The sequence below is a fragment of the Mustelus asterias genome, chromosome 9 (genome assembly GCF_964213995.1).
Source record: "Mustelus asterias chromosome 9, sMusAst1.hap1.1, whole genome shotgun sequence".
NCBI classification, from domain to species: domain Eukaryota; kingdom Metazoa; phylum Chordata; class Chondrichthyes; order Carcharhiniformes; family Triakidae; genus Mustelus; species Mustelus asterias.
This window is the reverse complement of record NC_135809.1, coordinates 1,915,806-1,933,960: the sequence shown is the minus strand read 5'-3', so window position 1 is coordinate 1,933,960 and position 18,155 is coordinate 1,915,806. Positions and strand designations below refer to the sequence as shown.

The 18,155-nt window shown below is 45.6% G+C and overlaps 1 protein-coding gene across 1 annotated transcript in view; it reads right to left on the bottom strand.

The window, feature by feature from the left end:
* nav3 (neuron navigator 3) overlaps window positions 1–18,155 on the bottom strand; it is a 396,979-nt gene that overhangs the window by 36,289 nt on the left and 342,535 nt on the right. Inside the window, exons 22-24 of the mRNA XM_078221087.1 lie at window positions 10,754–10,837; window positions 9,059–9,170; window positions 5,536–5,660 (exon numbers count right to left, since the gene is read on the bottom strand). Coding sequence (XP_078077213.1) covers window positions 5,536–5,660; window positions 9,059–9,170; window positions 10,754–10,837 — 321 coding nt within the window. The remainder of the gene's footprint in view (window positions 1–5,535; window positions 5,661–9,058; window positions 9,171–10,753; window positions 10,838–18,155) is intronic.

The window sequence follows — 18,155 nt, the reverse complement described above, 5'->3', positions numbered from 1 at the left end:
GCAGAAGGAGGCCATTTTGGGCCCCATCGAGTCTGCCCCCAATTGTCTGGCAGACTATCTTACCCAGGCCCACCCCATCCCTTGTAACTCTACATATTGGCCCCGCTAAACCCCCTAACCCACACGTCTTGGGACATCAAGGGGTAATTTAGCATGGCCAATCGACCTAAACTACATATCTTTGGAATGTGGGAGGAACCAGAGCACCCGGAGGAAACCCACGCAGACACGAGGAGAATATGCAGACTCCACACAGACAGTGACCCAAGCCGAGAATTGAACCCAGGTCCCTGGCGCTGTGAGGCAGCAGTGCTAACCACTGTGCCACCGTGCTGCCCCAGTTGCATAAACTTGGTTTTTATTTCCTTGAGTTTAGAAATTGAGGAATGTCAAAATGACTTGAAAGGTTAGGTGTGGAGAAGCGACTTCCTCGTGGGTGAATCAAGAAAGAGTTATAGGGTTCGAGTTAAAGCGAGGCTGTTTAGGAACGGTGTGGAGGAACACTTCAGGTGGAAATGGCGAGGATATTTGGGCAGGAACTGTTCGCTTACATGTGAGGAGCATGCTGGGGCTCAGTAGTAGTTTGCTTGGATCCGGATTGTATTTCTCTTCTTCCCGAGTTGGCCAGTATTCACAGGTCCGTCTGAAACATAGGTCTGGATTCTCACCAAGTCCGGTTGGCTTGGGGACCTCTTTAGAAATGGTGGGCCGGTCCCATTTCCAGGATTCCCGACCCCATTCCCAGATTAAGTGATTTTTGGGAGTGCCCTGAAAGGGGACTGCTTCCCGTCAGAAGCCCACACCCAGGGTTCATGACCTGGCCGTCCCCAGTGCAGAGATGGGTAACTCCTATCCCTTTTCAATTTTCATGATGGCGTCTGGCCATGTTTTTAAAGATTGATGGGTCATGGTCCTTTAGAGGAGTCGTGGATCTTTGTGTGCATGAAGGATCTTTTAAAAGTTCAACAGTTGCCCCTTATGTCCCTATGCCAAGCTCTGCACTTCCACCTTCCCCATGGCACCTAATGTCTTCATGCCAAGCTGATTCATGCACGTTGACATACTGTACACTTGATAAAACTAATGAACACCACTGTGTAACCAAAAGAGAACCCTGTAACACCACTGTGTAAAGTGGGGTGTGCAAAAAAAAATGTGACTCTTTGATTACTTTCCCTATGCTTAAGATAACATCTGGACAAGCTAGCAAAAGTGTTAATCATTCAAGCCCTTTGAGGTTTCAAAATCCACAAACCACAAATACTTGAAACCACTTACTTATGTCAACAAACATTGTGAAATTGACCACAAAGATCAGAAAGACTGATCTGCCAATCAAACAATGTTTTCTTTAAGAAGCAAGAGTTCAGTTATTCTAATAGATGCCTTGGTTTTCAGCCAAGTGTACATAATGAATGAGCCAGTTATGCTTGGCTGAGAACCAGGCATCTATTAGAATAAACGTGCATCTCATGGAAAGTAATCAAAGGATTTTTTTTTCAACGTTTTTTTATACATTCCGCTTTACAATGTGTTGTTCATTGGTTCTAGAATGTGTGCAGTGGATCAATGGGCATGGAAGTGCCAGAATTTTGGATAGGAGACAGGAGGGGGCATCGGGGGTGAGTGGAAGGGTAAAGCCAGGCATAGGGGGCATGAGGGACCTGGGGGTAGGTGGATGGGGAATGGGTGAGGACTAGATGTTCTATGTGTTCTTTCCACTGAGACAAAGTGCTAAGACACCGAGGTGGACTTTTTAAACAGCTCGCCTCTGCACCCAGCAACCCCATTGGCTGCCTCCACACATCTTCCTGGGTGGGCTGGCCCAACACACAGCCCCCCACCCCACTCCCCGGCCAATGAAGATCCCATCTTGGTGGGCACTTTCCCCCGCGGTGGGCAGGCCAGGTTGGGGATTTTCCCAACTCCCCCTCCCCATCTCGAGTATGGAAATCCAGGCCATCAACTCTCTCCAAAGATATTGCTAAACGGTTGAGTTTTCCTGCCATTTTTACTGTTTTTATTAATGTTTTTGTTTCCAGTGCATCTTAATAGACAGATAGATTCTTGATTAAAAAGGTGTTATGGGGAAAAGGCAGGAGAATGGGGATGAGAAAAATATCAGCCATGATATCACAATGGGCCGAGTGGCCTAATTCTGCTCCTATGTGGAATAATGTGGAAGTTCGAGGTTTCACTCGCTCCGGGTGGCAATTCTGAATTGGCTGTTGGTGATTGGTTGTCGTTATCTGCCTGTTGTAAAGGTGGGTTTTTAATTGGTGGGGATAAGTGGGGATGCGCGCACAACAATTGGAGCAGAGCTGGACTCGTATCGAAACCGGCCAACCAGATCCCTCAGCTCCAGGCAGCCAGTAGGAGCAGACTGGGAGGTACAGGATAGGTCAGGACAGCAGGCAGCACAAAGGAAGAGAAGCCATTGGTCCACTCAATGAAGCATTGTTACTGCTGGACTGTGGGGAAGGCAGGCCGCTGAGTAACGCTTCTTAAACATGATAAGCTCGGTGTGCTGTACATTCACCTTGTTTCCTTTGCTGCTCAGCTTACATTTACAACAGAAAGAGGAGAAATTAAAGGTCAGAAGATAAAAAGAATCTTAAAATTTAAAAAAGAAAAGTTATTGATCACTGTAGCAGGTGTACAGGATTTGATACCAAAGAGTTTTCAGGGAGAGATTAACTGCACCAATTTAACCGCAAAGGGAATCGTTACATGTGCATCATTCTACCTTAGAGAAATCATTCTTTATATAATATCTCTCAGACCTTATCTGCAAAGCAAATGTCCTCCAGACCCAGCTATAATATTCCAGAAAGGAAGGCTGTTCAGCCCATTGTGCTTGTTTCAGTTCTAGCCCTTCCAGTGGAGCTATCTATTCAAACCTCCTCACCAATTCCTTTATTTATGTTTTTGTGGCACAACTCTGGTCTCACAAAGATACAAAAGTCTGAGGTCACATACCAACTGACTGAAGAACAGCTTCTTCCCTGGTGCCATCAGACTTTTGAATGGACCCTATCTTGCACTAAGCTGGTCTTTTTCTACACCCTGGCTATTACTGTAACACTACATTCTGCACTCTCTCCTTTCCTTCTCTATGGGTGACACAGTGGCAGAGTGATTAGCACTGCTGCCTCATAGCACCAGGGACCCGGGTTCAATTCCCAGTTTGGATCACTGTCTGTATGGAGTCTGCACGTTCTCCCCGTGTCTGCATGGGTTTCCTCCGGGTGCTCTGGTTTCCTCCCACAGTCTGAAAGAGGTGCTGGTTAGGTACATTGGCCATGCTAAATTGTCCGTCAGTGTATCCGAACAGGCGCCGGAGTGTGGCGACTAGGGGATTTTCACAGTAACTTCACTGCAGTGTTAATGTAAGCCTGTTTGTGACCCTAATAAATAAACTTTAAACTATGAACGGTATGCTTTGTCTGTATAGCGCACAAGAAACAATACTTTTCACTGTATACTAATACATGTGACAATAATAAATCAAATCAAATCAAATCACAAAGATGCCTAACCCTTTACCTCTACCACCTCCTGCAGCCCCATCACCACGTCTGCGCTTCCTAGGACTCGACTCATTTCCAGGGTTGCGGAGACATCGCAGAGAAAGTGGGACTAACTGGATACCTTCTGTAGTTAAGGAGGCATATGGGACACTTGCTTTTTTATCCATTCTGGTGTAGAGTATAAGAGCAAAGAAGCAATATTGGAGTTCTACAGAGCATTGGTTAGGCAACTTAATAGAAATGATCAAATCACAACAGTTGAGGCCTGTGGGTCTGTGCTCATTGGAGTTTAGAAGGATGAGGGGGGATCTTATTGAAACTTACAAGATACTGTGAGGCCTGGATAGAGTGGATGTGGAGAGGATGTTTCCACTCGTAGGAAAAACGAGAACCAGAGGGCACAACCTCAGGCTAAAGGAACGATCCTTTAAAACAGAGATGAGGAGGAATTTCTTCAGCTAGGGAGTGATGAATCAGTGGAACTCTTTGGCACAGAAGGCTGTGGAGGCCAGGTCATTGAGTGTCTTTAAGAGAGATAGGTTCTCGATTAATAAGGGGATCGGGGTTATAGGGAAAAGGCAGGAGAATAAGGATGAGAAAAAATATCAGCAATGATTGAATAGTGGAGCAGACTCGATGGGCCGAGTGGCCTAATTCTGCTCCAATGTATTATGGTCTTTTAATGGGTCGAATTTTCCCGTCCGGGCTGCCACGGGAATCAGAGCAGGGGAGGGGTGGACCATGGAAAGGTCTGTTGACTTCGCACAGGAGTTTACGGTTTTGGGCTGAGGGAGGCCATAGGATCCCGCCCCATAGAGTCGAGATTGAGTAAACAAGGAGAAGGCGTTGTCACTAAAAAGGCAGGTTGATTAACCACAGATATAAATTAAACAGCGAAAGAATTGGGAGGGGAGAGGGTGAAGGGGCGCTCTTTATAAGTGGAGATTCTGATGACCTGGAATGCACTGTCTGAAAGGGTGGTGGAAGCACAGAACCTGAACGTTTTGTGAAGCTGCTTCAGACAGCACGAGAGTCAACCACACACTGTGTGAGAGCTCAGTCACCTACACATCAGAGTGGGATAGGGCAGCACCCCCCCCCGCCCCCCCGCCCCCCCCCTGCCCCCCACCCCCGCCCCGCCCCCCGGCCCACCCCCCCTGCCCCCCGCGCCCCCCCTGCCCCCCCCCCGCCCCCCCCCCCCTGCCCCCCGCCCCGTGGAGGGTAGGAAGCGGAAAACCACTGGTTAGTGTTAATGTGGGCTGGTGGCCAGGACGCAGTAAATCTAGCCCATGTGATCTATAAAGTCAGTGATCCATTGGTGGACCAGACTGTTCCCGACATTACACATCAGTAAACACTTCATTGACGGAGCAGCACTCCAGAACATTCTGAGGTCAGGACAGATACTATGGAAATATGGGTTTTCTACAATAACCATTAGGCTATTGCAATATATCCTTCAGGAGGTGGTGGCATAGGGATAGTGTCACAGGACTAATATTCTAGAGACCCAAGGCAATGCTCTGGGGACCCAGGTTCAAATTCTACCACAGCAGATTGTGAAATAAAACTCTGGAATTAAAAGTCTACTGATGACCATGAAACCATTGTTGTAAAAACCCACCTGGTTCACTGATGTCCTTTAGGGAAGGAAATCTGTCAAAGTTACAATTATTCAGAATAATTACAGTCAGAATGTTGTCCATTAGAATGAGTGTCAACGCCAAAGCAATTGGCTATGACCAATTTTGGTTGATTTTTGGTGCCACATTAACAACATCAAAACAAACTCCTGGCCACAGGGAAGTGAACAAAAAGTATTCAAAGCAAATAAGTTTCACTTACTCTTTTCAATCTGATAAATATTTGTCTTTTTGAACAAACTGATATGTTGCTAATTTATTTTGTCAGATTTTCCGCCTATAAATTTGGAAAGTTCTTCAAACAGATGCAGAACCAAACCTTTTATTCCCAACAAATTCACACTGAAAAGGATTAAACTTACCCAACTCTGTTTCTTCTTCTTTTTCTTGGAATCAATATCATTCGCGCTTCCGATACTCGAATGGCTGGTTGCGCTGTTGATACTTGAAACACTGTCTGATGAATGCTGTCTTCTGATCCGCATATCTACCAAGGTAAATGATTAATATTCTGAGCAACGAGAGAGAGTTTCTATTCGTGACATATTGAGGGGCAAGGGGTGGGCGGTCATAAACATGGTCAGGAAGTCCCGAGAGGGTCACTGGTGTGTGGCATTCTCTTCCCCAGAAAGTCGTGGAGGCTGGATCTTGGAATATATTCAAGGCAGAGTTACATAGATGTTTGGTAGACAAGGGGGTCATAGTGGTGGGGGGGAGTGAGCAGGGGAGGGGGGGGGTGGTGGTTGGCAGACAGGAAAGTGGAGATGAGACCACAGCCAGATCAGCTCTGATCTTACGGAATGGTGGAGCAGGCTCAAAGGGCTGAATGGCCTATTCCTGCTCCTATGTTTCTCAGTACATACCTGGTAATGTGAAGCCCCAATTTTCAAAGTCCATGAAGAAGAGGAGGCTGAGGGGGGGTGATTGCTGATTGAGCTTCCCCCCCCCCCCCACCCCGCCCCCGCCCACCAGCAGGGTTTTGTGGGTCTCTCCCCCCCTTCCATTTGTTTGCCCAGTGGGATTTCAGTGGGAAAGTCGGTACGGTAGCCAGTGGGCTGCCTCCCTGCCTGACACAACAACTTGCCAAAAAAATTGGAAAATCCCAGCCTAAGTATCTGCTTATATAAATAATCTCCACGTGTGAGACTGCTTCAAACTGTTCAATGATTCAGTCGTGTAGTTACCATATATATAGACGATCTGGAGGAGGGGACCAAGTGTAGGGTAACAAAGTTTGCGGATGACACAAAGATGAGTGGGAAAGCAAATTGCGTGGAGGACACAGAGAGTCTGCAGAGAGATTTAGATAGGCTAAGTGAGTGGGCAAGGATCTGGCAGATGGAGTATAACGTTGGTAAGTGTGAGGTTATCCATTTTGGAAGGAATAATAGTAAAATGGACTATTATTTAAACGGTGAAAAATTACAACATGCGACTGTGCAGAGGGACCTGGGGGTCCTTGTGCATGAATCACAAAAACTCAGTTTGCAGGTGCAGCAGGTAATCAAGAAGGCAAATGGAATGTTGGCCTTTATCGCGAGAGGGGTGGAGTATAAAAGCAGGGAGGCCATGCTGCAACTGTACAGGGTACTGGTGAGGCCGCAACTGGAGTACTGTGTGCAGTTTTGGTCCCCTTATTTAAGGAAGGATATATTAGCTTTGGAGGGGGTACAGAGAAGGTTCACCAGGTTGATTCCAGAGATGAGGGGGTTAGCTTATGAGGAGAGATTGAGTAGACTGGGCCTGTACTCATTGGAGTTTAGAAGGTTGAGGGGAGATCTTATAGAGACATATAAGATAATGAAGGGGCGAGACAGGGTAGAAGCAGCGAGGTTATTTCCACTTACAATGGAAACAAGAACTGGGGGCATAGCCTCAAAATACGGGGGGTCAATTTAGAACAGAGTTGAGGAGGAACTTCTTCTCCCAGAGGGTAGTGAATCTTTGGAATTCTCTGCCCAATGAAGCAGTAGAGGCTACCTCGTTAAATGTGTTTAAGTCACAGATGGATAGATTTTTAACCATTAAGGGAATTAAGGGTTATGGCGAGCGGGCAGGTAAGTGGAACTGAACCCACTATCAGATCAGCCATGACCTTATTGAATGGCAGAGCAGGCTTGAGGGGCTAGATAGCCTACTCCTGCTCCTATTTCTTATGTTCTTATGTACTGGTACTGAAGATTTTGGAGATTCACAGATTCACCTCAGAAATATTGGGGATTAGAGGGGTGAATTATGGGAATAGGTTATATAAATGTGGCACGGTGACACAGTGGTTAACACTGCGGCCTCACAGTGCCGGGGACCCTGATTCAATTCCGGCCTTGGGTGACTGTCTGTGTGGAGTTTGTGCGTTCTCCCTGTGTCTGCGCGAGTTTCCTCCGGGTGCTCCGGTTTCCTCCCACACTTCAAAGATGTGTGGGTTAGGTTGATTAGCTATGCTAAATAGCCCCTTAGTATTGGAGGGATTAGTGGGGTAAATACACGGGATTGCGTGTATAGGGCCTAGGTGGGATTGTTGTCGGTACAGGCTTGATGGGCTTAATAGCCTCCTTCTGCACTGTTGGGATTTAGTGATTCTATTCGATGATTCTATGTATATCCTTGAGTTCAGAAGCTTATGGGGTAATCTGATCAAGGGGTTTAAAACAGTGAATTGGGGAGAGGCAGAGAAATCATTTCCTCTGGTAGAGGGGGTGTCTGCAACAAGATTATTAATTCTCAAACTGGAACCATGTCTCAGTTCCTCACACAAAATGCAATGGAAATCTGGAACGTCTTCCCCAGGAGGGCTGGGAATACTGGGAACAGTTGAAATTGCCAAGCCTGAGATTGGTTGTTTGTTTTGCTAGGTTAGTGTTGCAAAATTGAGTAATTGTAGATTGAGGAGCAGATTGTTAGAATTTGGTGTCTGTAAAATTATTTTTAAAAATTGTAAAATGCTCAGAGGTAAAAGCATCACATGGTCCTTTTAAAAGATGGTGCTTTTTCGTGCTTAGAGAGTTAAACAAAATGCAGCTGCATACAGAGGTCCCAGAATGAAACATTTATATCACAAGGCCATGCAGCAGGGTTGCCTTGGAAACAGGCTTTCAGGCTTTTGAATTTTTTTGAATTCAGCCAATCAAATTGAATCAGAGCAGGCTTTTGAATTTAGCCAATTAGTTTAAATTGGATACCAGCAACCTATTAGATTTGAATTTGATGGTTTTGACAACCTGAGACAATCCTATCGTGAGGGACGTTGATTGTCATCACAGGTATAAAAGAAGAGGGCAGCGGGACAATAAGCAGAGAGCGACTGCCACCTGCCAGAGTAACAGCCTCATTTACGTCTTAAGGGAAAGCACCATCTCAATAAAAAAAAGGTACCAAAGAAGACAGAAGTTCCAGACAGAAGAATCAACAGAGAAAGCTCAGAATATTCCGGAAGATGCCAAGCCTGGTTGTAGTTTAGAGAGTTACTAAAATGCTATTTTTTTTTTGTTAATAAGTGGGAATTGTAGTTATTTAAACAGCATTCCATTAGAATGATGGTTTATTCGGTTTGTGAATAGTTTAGTTGACTTGCTCACTGTTAGTTAGATAAATAAATTGTTACTTGTTTAATTTAGAGAGAGTGTCAGGGAGTTATTTTGATTTAACTACTAAAAGTTGCTGAAGAGCAGATCGCACTATTTCTCATACACCTTTAACAGATGATGAGGTGAGGTACTCCTCTTTGAGTGGTTAGGTGTTCGTTCTCAGAGGGGGGATCAACTTCCACTTCGTAAGAGTTAGGATGGGAGGGAAGATGGAGTGAAGCAGGTAAATGGACTTGAGATACAGATCAGCCATGATCTCATTGGGACAGGCTTGAGGGCCGCATGTTTTCAGGGTGCGTACCTTTGTTCATGTGATCTGGGCCATTCAGCGCTCCCTGGATGGCAGCTTGAGCAGCAGAATTCTGTGTCTTCAGCATTTCGATGGTTTCCCTCAACTCTGTCAATTCCGACTCCTACAGGAAACAGTTCATCAGAGAAATGGGAAGCTGTTTTGCTCCAGTTATAGAAACAGGGTTTCCTTTTCCCACATAGCCCCTCGCCCCACATAGACATTTGGGATCATCCATGTCAGAAATTCACACTCAAGAACATGGCCAACATTCATCCATTCAAATCTCTGCTTCACTGGACTAATAATTTGCAGGATCTGAAATCCAATCAAGAGCAGTTTGAGAATTTTAATTCATTCTTGAAAAAAGCTGGAAATAAGAATCCTGCATCTTCTCGATAGAAGCTTTGATAAGATTTATTGGCAGTGAGGATATTTCAAGAAATAACATGGATTAACTTAAATCTTTGCTAGAAATTATAATATACAAATCAAACGGTCCAGGAGACGCCATCTGAGGATAATCATGCTGTAACGCAGGGGTAGGTGTGAAACTGGGTGGCCTCATTGTGAATGCTCGCTGAGAGCCCAGACTCATAAGAAAAACTCAGTGGAGAGATCTGTTTTGACAGCCAGAGAGAACTGCTAACATTGCTTGATTGACGTCTTTCAATGGTTATAACTTATTTCTGTGATCTCTTTTGTCAAATGTACATTAGCACAAGATTATGCGGTATGAAATGTTTGAAGGTGGCTATTGATGCATTATTGGTCTGTCTGATGGACATTTTATAAGATTCCTTTCTCAAAACGAGTTTTGTGAATGGGTATTTATGTTTCTGAGAAGTTCACACATGCCATTTCACTAAATGACTAAACTAAAAGCAAGATACTGCAGATGCTCGAAATGTGAAATAAAAACAGAAAACTCTCCCTGAAGAAGAGTCACACTGACTCAAAATGTTAACTCTCTTTTTCCTCTCTCCAGAGACGCTGTTGGATATTCTATGTTTTTCCAGAATTTTCTGTTTGGTGATGTTACTGTATGGCTCTCTGCTTCTAAATGTAGTATATACCACATGATTTAGCATGAAGGGTATGAATGGGTGTGGGCATGAGTTGGCATGGAGGTGGCATGAGTAGCGAGCGGGGTGGTAAGGAGGTGTGAGGGATGAAGAATAGAGGGCTTAACAGCCATTAATACAACTGGGTGGAAGTCCCAGTGAACAGGGACAGGCAATTTAATCAGGCTGCCTTGGCACTCAGCCAATGACAAATGTGGAACTAACGAGGTCAGCAGGTCAGAATCGATCCCAGACACAACCCCCCACCGCCCCCCAAATTGGTAATTGTGATATTAGGGGGCCCATGTTACCAAAGGCAGATTCAGCGAGTTGGGAGGTTTCCTGACTTGAGCTACCCGCCTCGGTAGTGAAAATTGGGACAACTGAGATGAGTTTTGGATTGCTCTAGCAATGAGCTAGCTCAGACATAGTGGGACGAATAGCCTCCTCTGCACTGTAAACCTCGTTAGTTCCACATTTCCTCTTTCAATCCACAGCCGGCATGAGTTGACGGTCAGTTATCATCACACCGAGGAAAAGAGGCTTTTCAGAGTTAAAAATGTCAAACCTTTCACTCCAGCTAACTTGTTACGGTCAGTTTAATGATCACTACATAACGCTGAGGTTGCCCAGAATGACTCACCTTCTGTTCTGCGGTCATGGTTAGATTCTGCAGTCGCGAGGTCATGTTACTTAAACTCTGTTCAAAGGCAGCCACCAGGTGAGCCTGAGAATACAGAATTAAAAATAGTTACGTCAGAATTTACCAGCTTCTCCTCCTCAATCTGTTCCTTCTCAATGATACGGCTGAGATTGGGAAGTCAAACTCTGAGTTATATTCACGTTGCTCTCTCACTCCACAACTGTAATGTTTAACAAGCACATGAAATTCATAAGGAATTCTTATATCCTGATTTATCTCACCTTCCCAAGCACATCTTTAAGAAAAATTCTATTCAAGTCTAAGTTTAGATGATCAGTTTTCTGAAGTTGCTGTTTATTGCAGGATGAAATTAGCTGCAGCAGAGCGGGAGCGGAAAGCCCCATTTTTAACCTGAAATGGCTAAAGGTGGGTGGGTGGGGGGGGGTGGGGGGGGGGTGGGGGGAGGTGGGGGGGGGAGGGTCTTCAGTGGCTGACCTTTACCACTCATGGCTCCCCTTCGACTGAACCCCTGCTTCCTTCGTACTTGCTCCCTCTCCCAACAACTGCATTCTGCACTCTCTCCTTTCCTTCTCTATGAACGGTATACTTTGTCTGTATAGTGCGCAAGAAACAATACTTCTCATTGTATGTTAATACATGTGACAATAATAAATCAAATCAAATCAAAATCAAGCCCCTCTCTCTAATCATCCCAAATCCTCCTGGTCTATTACTCTGGACTTAGCTTCTCTGGGAATCCTTGGATCGGTCGACAGCTCCAGAGGATGGAACGTCTGCCCTATTGAGGGGCAGAAGAACAATTGGATCCTGGTGAACAAGCCCCGCAGTGCTCCACTGCTGCAGGGCTGGTCCGTGTGGTGTGTACGGGCTCCATGCAGACATGGATTCCGGGGCTGGGGGGTGTGGGACATGCCATCCAAAAACTCTGTAAAATTCAGCCCACATCGTGCCTTCAATTTGCTAAAACTTGTCAAGTGCATTTAGGCAAAAATTATCACTGAAGCATTAGGTAGACAAACATTGGTTCAAAGAGAGATCCAATCAGCAGTGTCTTAAAGGATGAGGAGAGAAAGGTAGGGAGAGAGAGAGGTTTAGGCTTAATGGTGAGTTAATGCTGGAGGAGAACGCAGGGTACGTGGCCTGTAGCTTGTCCGGTTAACCAAGTCAGCGCTACCCCCTTGGGCCTCAGCTTCCAGCTGGATTTAGAACCGTGCAGGAGGAGGCTCAAACTCCAAAAACACGTCTATCTTATTCAGAACGGGAATCCCAGACCCAGTGAAATATTCAGAGGATTTTGGCAGATTTGTGGAGTTATCTCCATGGAAACTGAAGTTTGGTATTGCCAGAAGAGGCAGAATAGCTGCAGAAACTTCAAGCCGGCCGTTCAGGAGGCGTTGATTAATTCTGGAAGAGTGGAGTCTTGATGCATGCTGGTTTAGCTGGTTCTAGAACTTGACAATTTGCGAATGTTTGAGGATGTCTGTTCTTTCTCATTACTTCAGGCAGCTCTCTCCTTCAATGGTTTGGTCTTTCCAGACACACACCGCTTCCCTCACCCCAGCCTGGCCAACGCTGAGCTCCAGGCGGGAGGACTGAATTTTGGCAAATTTACCCTGGGAAGCTGGACAGGAAACAGGCAGCTCCGCTGAGATGGAATTCTTGGCTTCATTGACAAAAGGCAAACTGGACATCTGGAACCTTTCCAGATTCCAATCACAGAATTCCAGATCACCTCAAGCCTCTGCAAAAAAAAACCTGAATTCCCTGTGGCAGGAAACTGCTTCGTTCACAGACGACATCAGTATTCAGAACCTCAAGTGCATTGAAGCATCAGGGCTAATGACAAGCCTCATTACAACTTAATAACTTTCTCTGTCAATTCAACTGTTGCTAAGTGGAACATCAACTATAAAAAAAGGAAACTGACAATCTTAGGTTTCTTCAAAAATGGTATCAATTAGAAGCGTTTTGTAGGAGAAACACGTTCCATGTTCAAAGATTTACCATCACTGTTTGAACTGCTGTTGGTGAGATGGATGTAATTATATCCCCATGCTGACAGGCCTCTCCTAGCTCCTCATCAAAAGAAACCATTCTTAACAACAATGCAAGCAAGCAACTCAAAGCGTTGTGCCATTGTTTAATAAGCCACAGGCCACGAGCAGGTCCCCGAACAAGCATTAGCGATTTCTGTGAGCCAGAATGGAATCTGGATCTGTGGAACTGGAGCTTTAATGGGAGTTTCTCACATTGCAGTGAAGGCACAATATGAAATGTCAGCACATTTTCCCGCACTCAAGTCTTTGGCAAATCTCTTAACAAATAAGCCCTCAATCTCTCCATTATAGAATTCAATTCCAGTAGATCTCCCCCATCTCCAAAACTTAAATGGCTCACAAACTATTTTGTTATTATCACAAACTCAACAGGGCTGATGCTAATATCCCAAAACCAGTGGGAGAGTGTTGGTGATTAAAAATGTAAAATCCAGGAATATGATCCCACTCACAGTTTGCATGCTTGCTGCTGTTTTAACACCAACACTTGGCACAGTGCTACATAATAATGATGCCTGGTGTTATCAAGCAAGGAACTTATTAATAAGTGTCCCTGACATTTGCCAGATTCCTCCAGGGATTTTTCATCAGTTCCGAAGCTATTCTATTTTGCTGACATGATTTTGTTTTATGATGCAGAATGTGGAACTTGTTGACAGGTGCTCGACAATACAGACACAGGTGAAAAGAGAGTTGCTACCGAACCTTTCCAACTTCCACATTTAGAGAAGTTTAGTATGCTCAAAAGTAGTCAGCACGGCTTTGTCAAAGGCAAATCGTGCCTTACAAGTCTGGTGGAGTTCTTTGAAAATGTGACTAAACACATTGACGAAGGAAAAGCGGTAGATGTGGTTTACATGGACTTCAGCAAGGCGTTCCATAAGGTCCCCCATGCAACACTTCTCGAGAAGGTGAGAGGGCATGGGATCCAAGGGGCTGTTGCCTTGTGGATTCAGAACTGGCTTGCCTGCAGAAGGCAGAGAGTGGTTGTAGATGGGTCTTTTTCTGAATGGAGGTGGGTCACCAGTGGTGTGCCCCAGGGATCTGTTCTGGGACCCTTGCTGTTTGTCATTTTCATAAATGACCTGGATGAGGAAGTGGAGGGATGGGTTGGTAAGTTTGCTGACGACACGAAGGTTGGTGGTGTTGTGGATAGGTTGGAGGGATGTCAGAAGCTGCAGCGTGACATAGATAGGATGCAAGACTGGGCGGAGAAATGACAGATGGACTTCAACCAGGATAAATGCGTAGTGGTCCATTTTGGCAGCTCAAATGGGATGAAGGAGTATAATATCAGGGGAAAGACTCTTAGCAGGGTAGAGGATCAGAAGCACCTTGGGGTCCGGGTCCATAGGACTCTTAAATCGGCCTCGCAGGTAGAGGAGGTGGTTAAGAAGGCGTATGGTGTGCTGGCCTTCATCAATCGAGGGATTGAGTTTAAGAGTCGGGAGATAATGATGCAGCTTTATAAGACCCTCGTCCGACCCCACTTGGAGTACTGTGCTCAGTTCTGGTCGCCTCATTACAGGAGGGATGTGGAAATGATTGAAAGGGTGCAGAGAAGATTTACAAGGATGTTGCCTGGATTGGTTGGCATGCCTTATGAGGATAGGCTGAGGGAGCTTGGTCTTTTCTCCTTGGAGAGACGAAGGATGAGAGGTGACCTGATAGAGGTGTGCAAGATGATGAGAGGTATAGATCGGGTGGATTCTTGGAGGCTTTTTCCCAGGGCTGAAATGGCTGCTACGAGAGGACACAGGTTTTTGTGATATATATATAAATGATTTGGAAGAATGTGTAACTGGTGTTATCAGCAAGTTTGCGGATGACACAAAGATGGCTGGACTTGCAGATAGCGATGAGCATTGTCGGGCAATACAGCAGGGTATAGATAGGCTGGAAAATTGGGCGGAGAGGTGGCAGATGGAATTTAATCCAGATAAATACGAAGTGATACATTTTGGAAGAAATACTGTAGGGAGGAGTTATACAATAAATGGCAGAGCCATCAAGAGTATAGAAACACAGAGGGACCTGGGTGTGCAAGTCCACAAATCCTTGAAGGTGGCAACACTGGTGGAGAAGGTGGTGAAGAAGGCATATGGTATGCTTGCCTTTATAGGACGGGGTATAGAGTATAAAAGCTGGAGTCTGATGATGCAGCTGTATAGAACGCTGGTTAGGCCACATTTGGAGTACTGCGTCCAGTTCTGGTCGCCGCACTACCAGAAGGACATGGAGGCGTTAGAGAAAGTGCAGAGAAGGTTTACCAGGATGTTGCCTGGCATGGAGGGTCTTAGCTATGAGGAGAGATTGGGTAAACTGGGGTTGTTCTCCCTGGAAAGACAGAGAATGAGGGGAGATCTAATAGAGGTGTACAAGATTATGAAGGGGATAGATAGGGTGAATGGTGGAAAGCTTTTTCCCAGATCAGAAGTGACGATCACGAGGGGTCACGGGCTCAAGGTGAGAGGGGCGAAGTATAACTCAGATATTAGAGGGATGTTTTTTACACAGAGGGTGGTGGGGCCTGGAATGCGCTGCCAAGTAGGGTGGTGGAGGCAGGCACGCTGACATCGTTTAAGACTTACCTGGATAGTCACATGAGCAGCCTGGGAATGGAGGGATACAAACGATTGGTCTAGTTGGACCAAGGAGCGGCACAGGCTTGGAGGGCCGAAGGGCCCGTTTTCTGTGCTGTACTGTTCTTTGTTCTTTGTTTAAGGTGCTGGGGAGTAGGTGCAGAGGAGATGTCAGGGGTAAGTTTTTCACTCAGAGGGTGGTGGGTGAGTGGAATCAGCTGCCGTCAGTGGTGGTGGAGGAAAACTCGATCGAGTCTTTTAAGAGACTTCTGGATGAGTACATGGGACTTAATAGGATTGAGGGTTATAGGTAAGCCTATGTATAAGCCTAGGTAGGTAGGGACATGACCGGCACAACTTGTGGGCCGAAGGGCCTGTTTGTGCTGTATTTTTTCTATGTTCTATGTTCACTCATCATGACAAACACAAGAATACCAAATTTCAAAACAATCACAATTTATACTACAAAGGTGCTGATTGGTTGGCAAGTTGGGTCTGATTGAGCGAGGTGTTGCCATGGAGAAAGTAAGAGGGAACTATAAGCTCCCCAAGTTCCTGGGATATTTTCCAAAGTTGCAAGACTTGAACAGATTCCTTTTGTTTGCAGAAAATGGACCCTGTGTATGATTGGATATCACTTCTAACAAATGTAAGTGAGCTACGTTATGAGTTCAACTGATGGAGATGTGAGACTTCATCATAATATTTTAATTCGGCTCCCACTGTGCTGCCAGGAACCTGATGCTAATATAACAGTCGATGGTTGTGTATCTCAGGACACTAGAAAGCCGGCAGCAGGATGGGGATGGAGATGGGAGCAGTGAGTACAGGAGGTTATACTGTGTGAGCCAGAGGGATGAGGAGTCCTCCCCCGCCACAAGACCCACACTTCCATCTGGTTAGCCGTCAGGCGATAGCTGCCTCTCCTCACTCAGCCCGCATCCACCGACTCCAAACCATAAACCAGAGCCTCTTCCCGATTCCCACTCCCAACCCTCCACCCCACACACACACACCCCCCCCCACACCGCCAATCTACCCCCTCCACCCCGCACAACCCCCAATCCACACACACACTCCCACCCCACACAACCCCCACACACACACACGCCCACCCCACACACACACCCCCCCCACACTGCCAATCCACCCCCCATCCTCAACCTCCCCCCTCCCCACCCCCCCCACACACACCCCCTTCCACCCCACACACACAGCCCTCCTGGTGATTTTTCCCTCCCGAGCCTGCCTCCCAATTCCTGATTCCAAAGAAATTCTATTCTTTTGCAGGTGTAGTCTTAACAATGTCCTGTACGGCTGCATCAACACTGACCGACCTTTATATCCCATTCCCCATGCAATAAACAACAACATTCCTTTTGCCTCATCTTGGTACAGGTGACAATAATAAATCAAATCAAATCAAACCATGTTGAGTCTGTCTGATTGTGTTGGGATCTTCCCTGCGTCCTCTATAACCTCCTTTATAATAAATGACAGCGTGTGCCTGGTGATAAATGTGAGGCTCACTGACTCGTGGTTTCCTGATTTTAAATGGGATGATAATTGGATCTCTCAGTTAATTGAAACACGATAAATAACCAACCTCACAAACAAGCTCACATTAAAACACATCAAATTACGTTGTGCCAACAGCATGCAAAGATCAACAATTTGTCTGTGGACCAGAGTTTTAACAAACTTAGCTTCAACTAAAGTAAAATCAAATTCTTCTGTAATGCAGAAATAAAGTCTGTTTGGCCTATTATACATTACAAAACTGTTTATGCAATTTAACCAATTAACTAAACTGGCTGGATCTCCCATGTGTACATATTTGTCATAAATATCATCTTCTTTATTGAATTAATATTGTTAAAGGTTAAATGAAAGATCTATCAATTATCCATCACTCCCTCCTTCTGGCAGGCTGCTACCCGACTATTTAGATGAATGATGGAGCCTTGTACCAACACACATTACCCAATCACTCTGTGTCAAAGTGATGGCAGGCAGCAGAGGAGCTTTTCTCTGACTACAGATAGAGATGATGTGGAGATGCCGGCGTTGGACTGGGGTAAACACAGTAAGAAGTTTAACAACACCAGGTTAAAGTCCAACAGGTTTATTTGGTAGCAAAAGCCACACAAGCTTTCGAGGCTCTGAGCCCCTTCTTCAGGTGAGTGGGAATTCTGTTCACAAACAGAACTTATAAGACACAGACTCAATTTACATGAATAATGGTTGGAATGCGAATACTTACAACTAATCCAGTCTTTAAGAAACAAAACAATGGGAGTGGAGAGAGCATCAAGACAGGCTAAAAAGATGTGTATTGTCTCCAGACAAGACAGCCAGTGAAACTCTGCAGGTCCACGCAACTGTGGGAGTTACAAATAGTGTGACATAAATTCTGATTCTAGGATTGCATGATAAAGACTCAGGAGGTCACGGGCATTCGGCCTCTGATATTCGGGTAAGCGTTCTCCAAGGCGGCCTTCGCGACACACGACAGCGCAGAGTCGCGGAGCAGAAACTGATAGCCAGGTTCCGCACACACAAGGACGGCCTCAACCGGGATATTGGGTTTATGTCACACTATTTCACATAAATATTTCTGCTTTTTTCCTCCTGAGTCTTTATCATGCGATCCTAGAATCAGAATTTATGTCACACTATTTGTAACTCCCACAGTTGCGTGGACCTGCAGAGTTTCACTGGCTGTCTTGTCTGGAGACAATA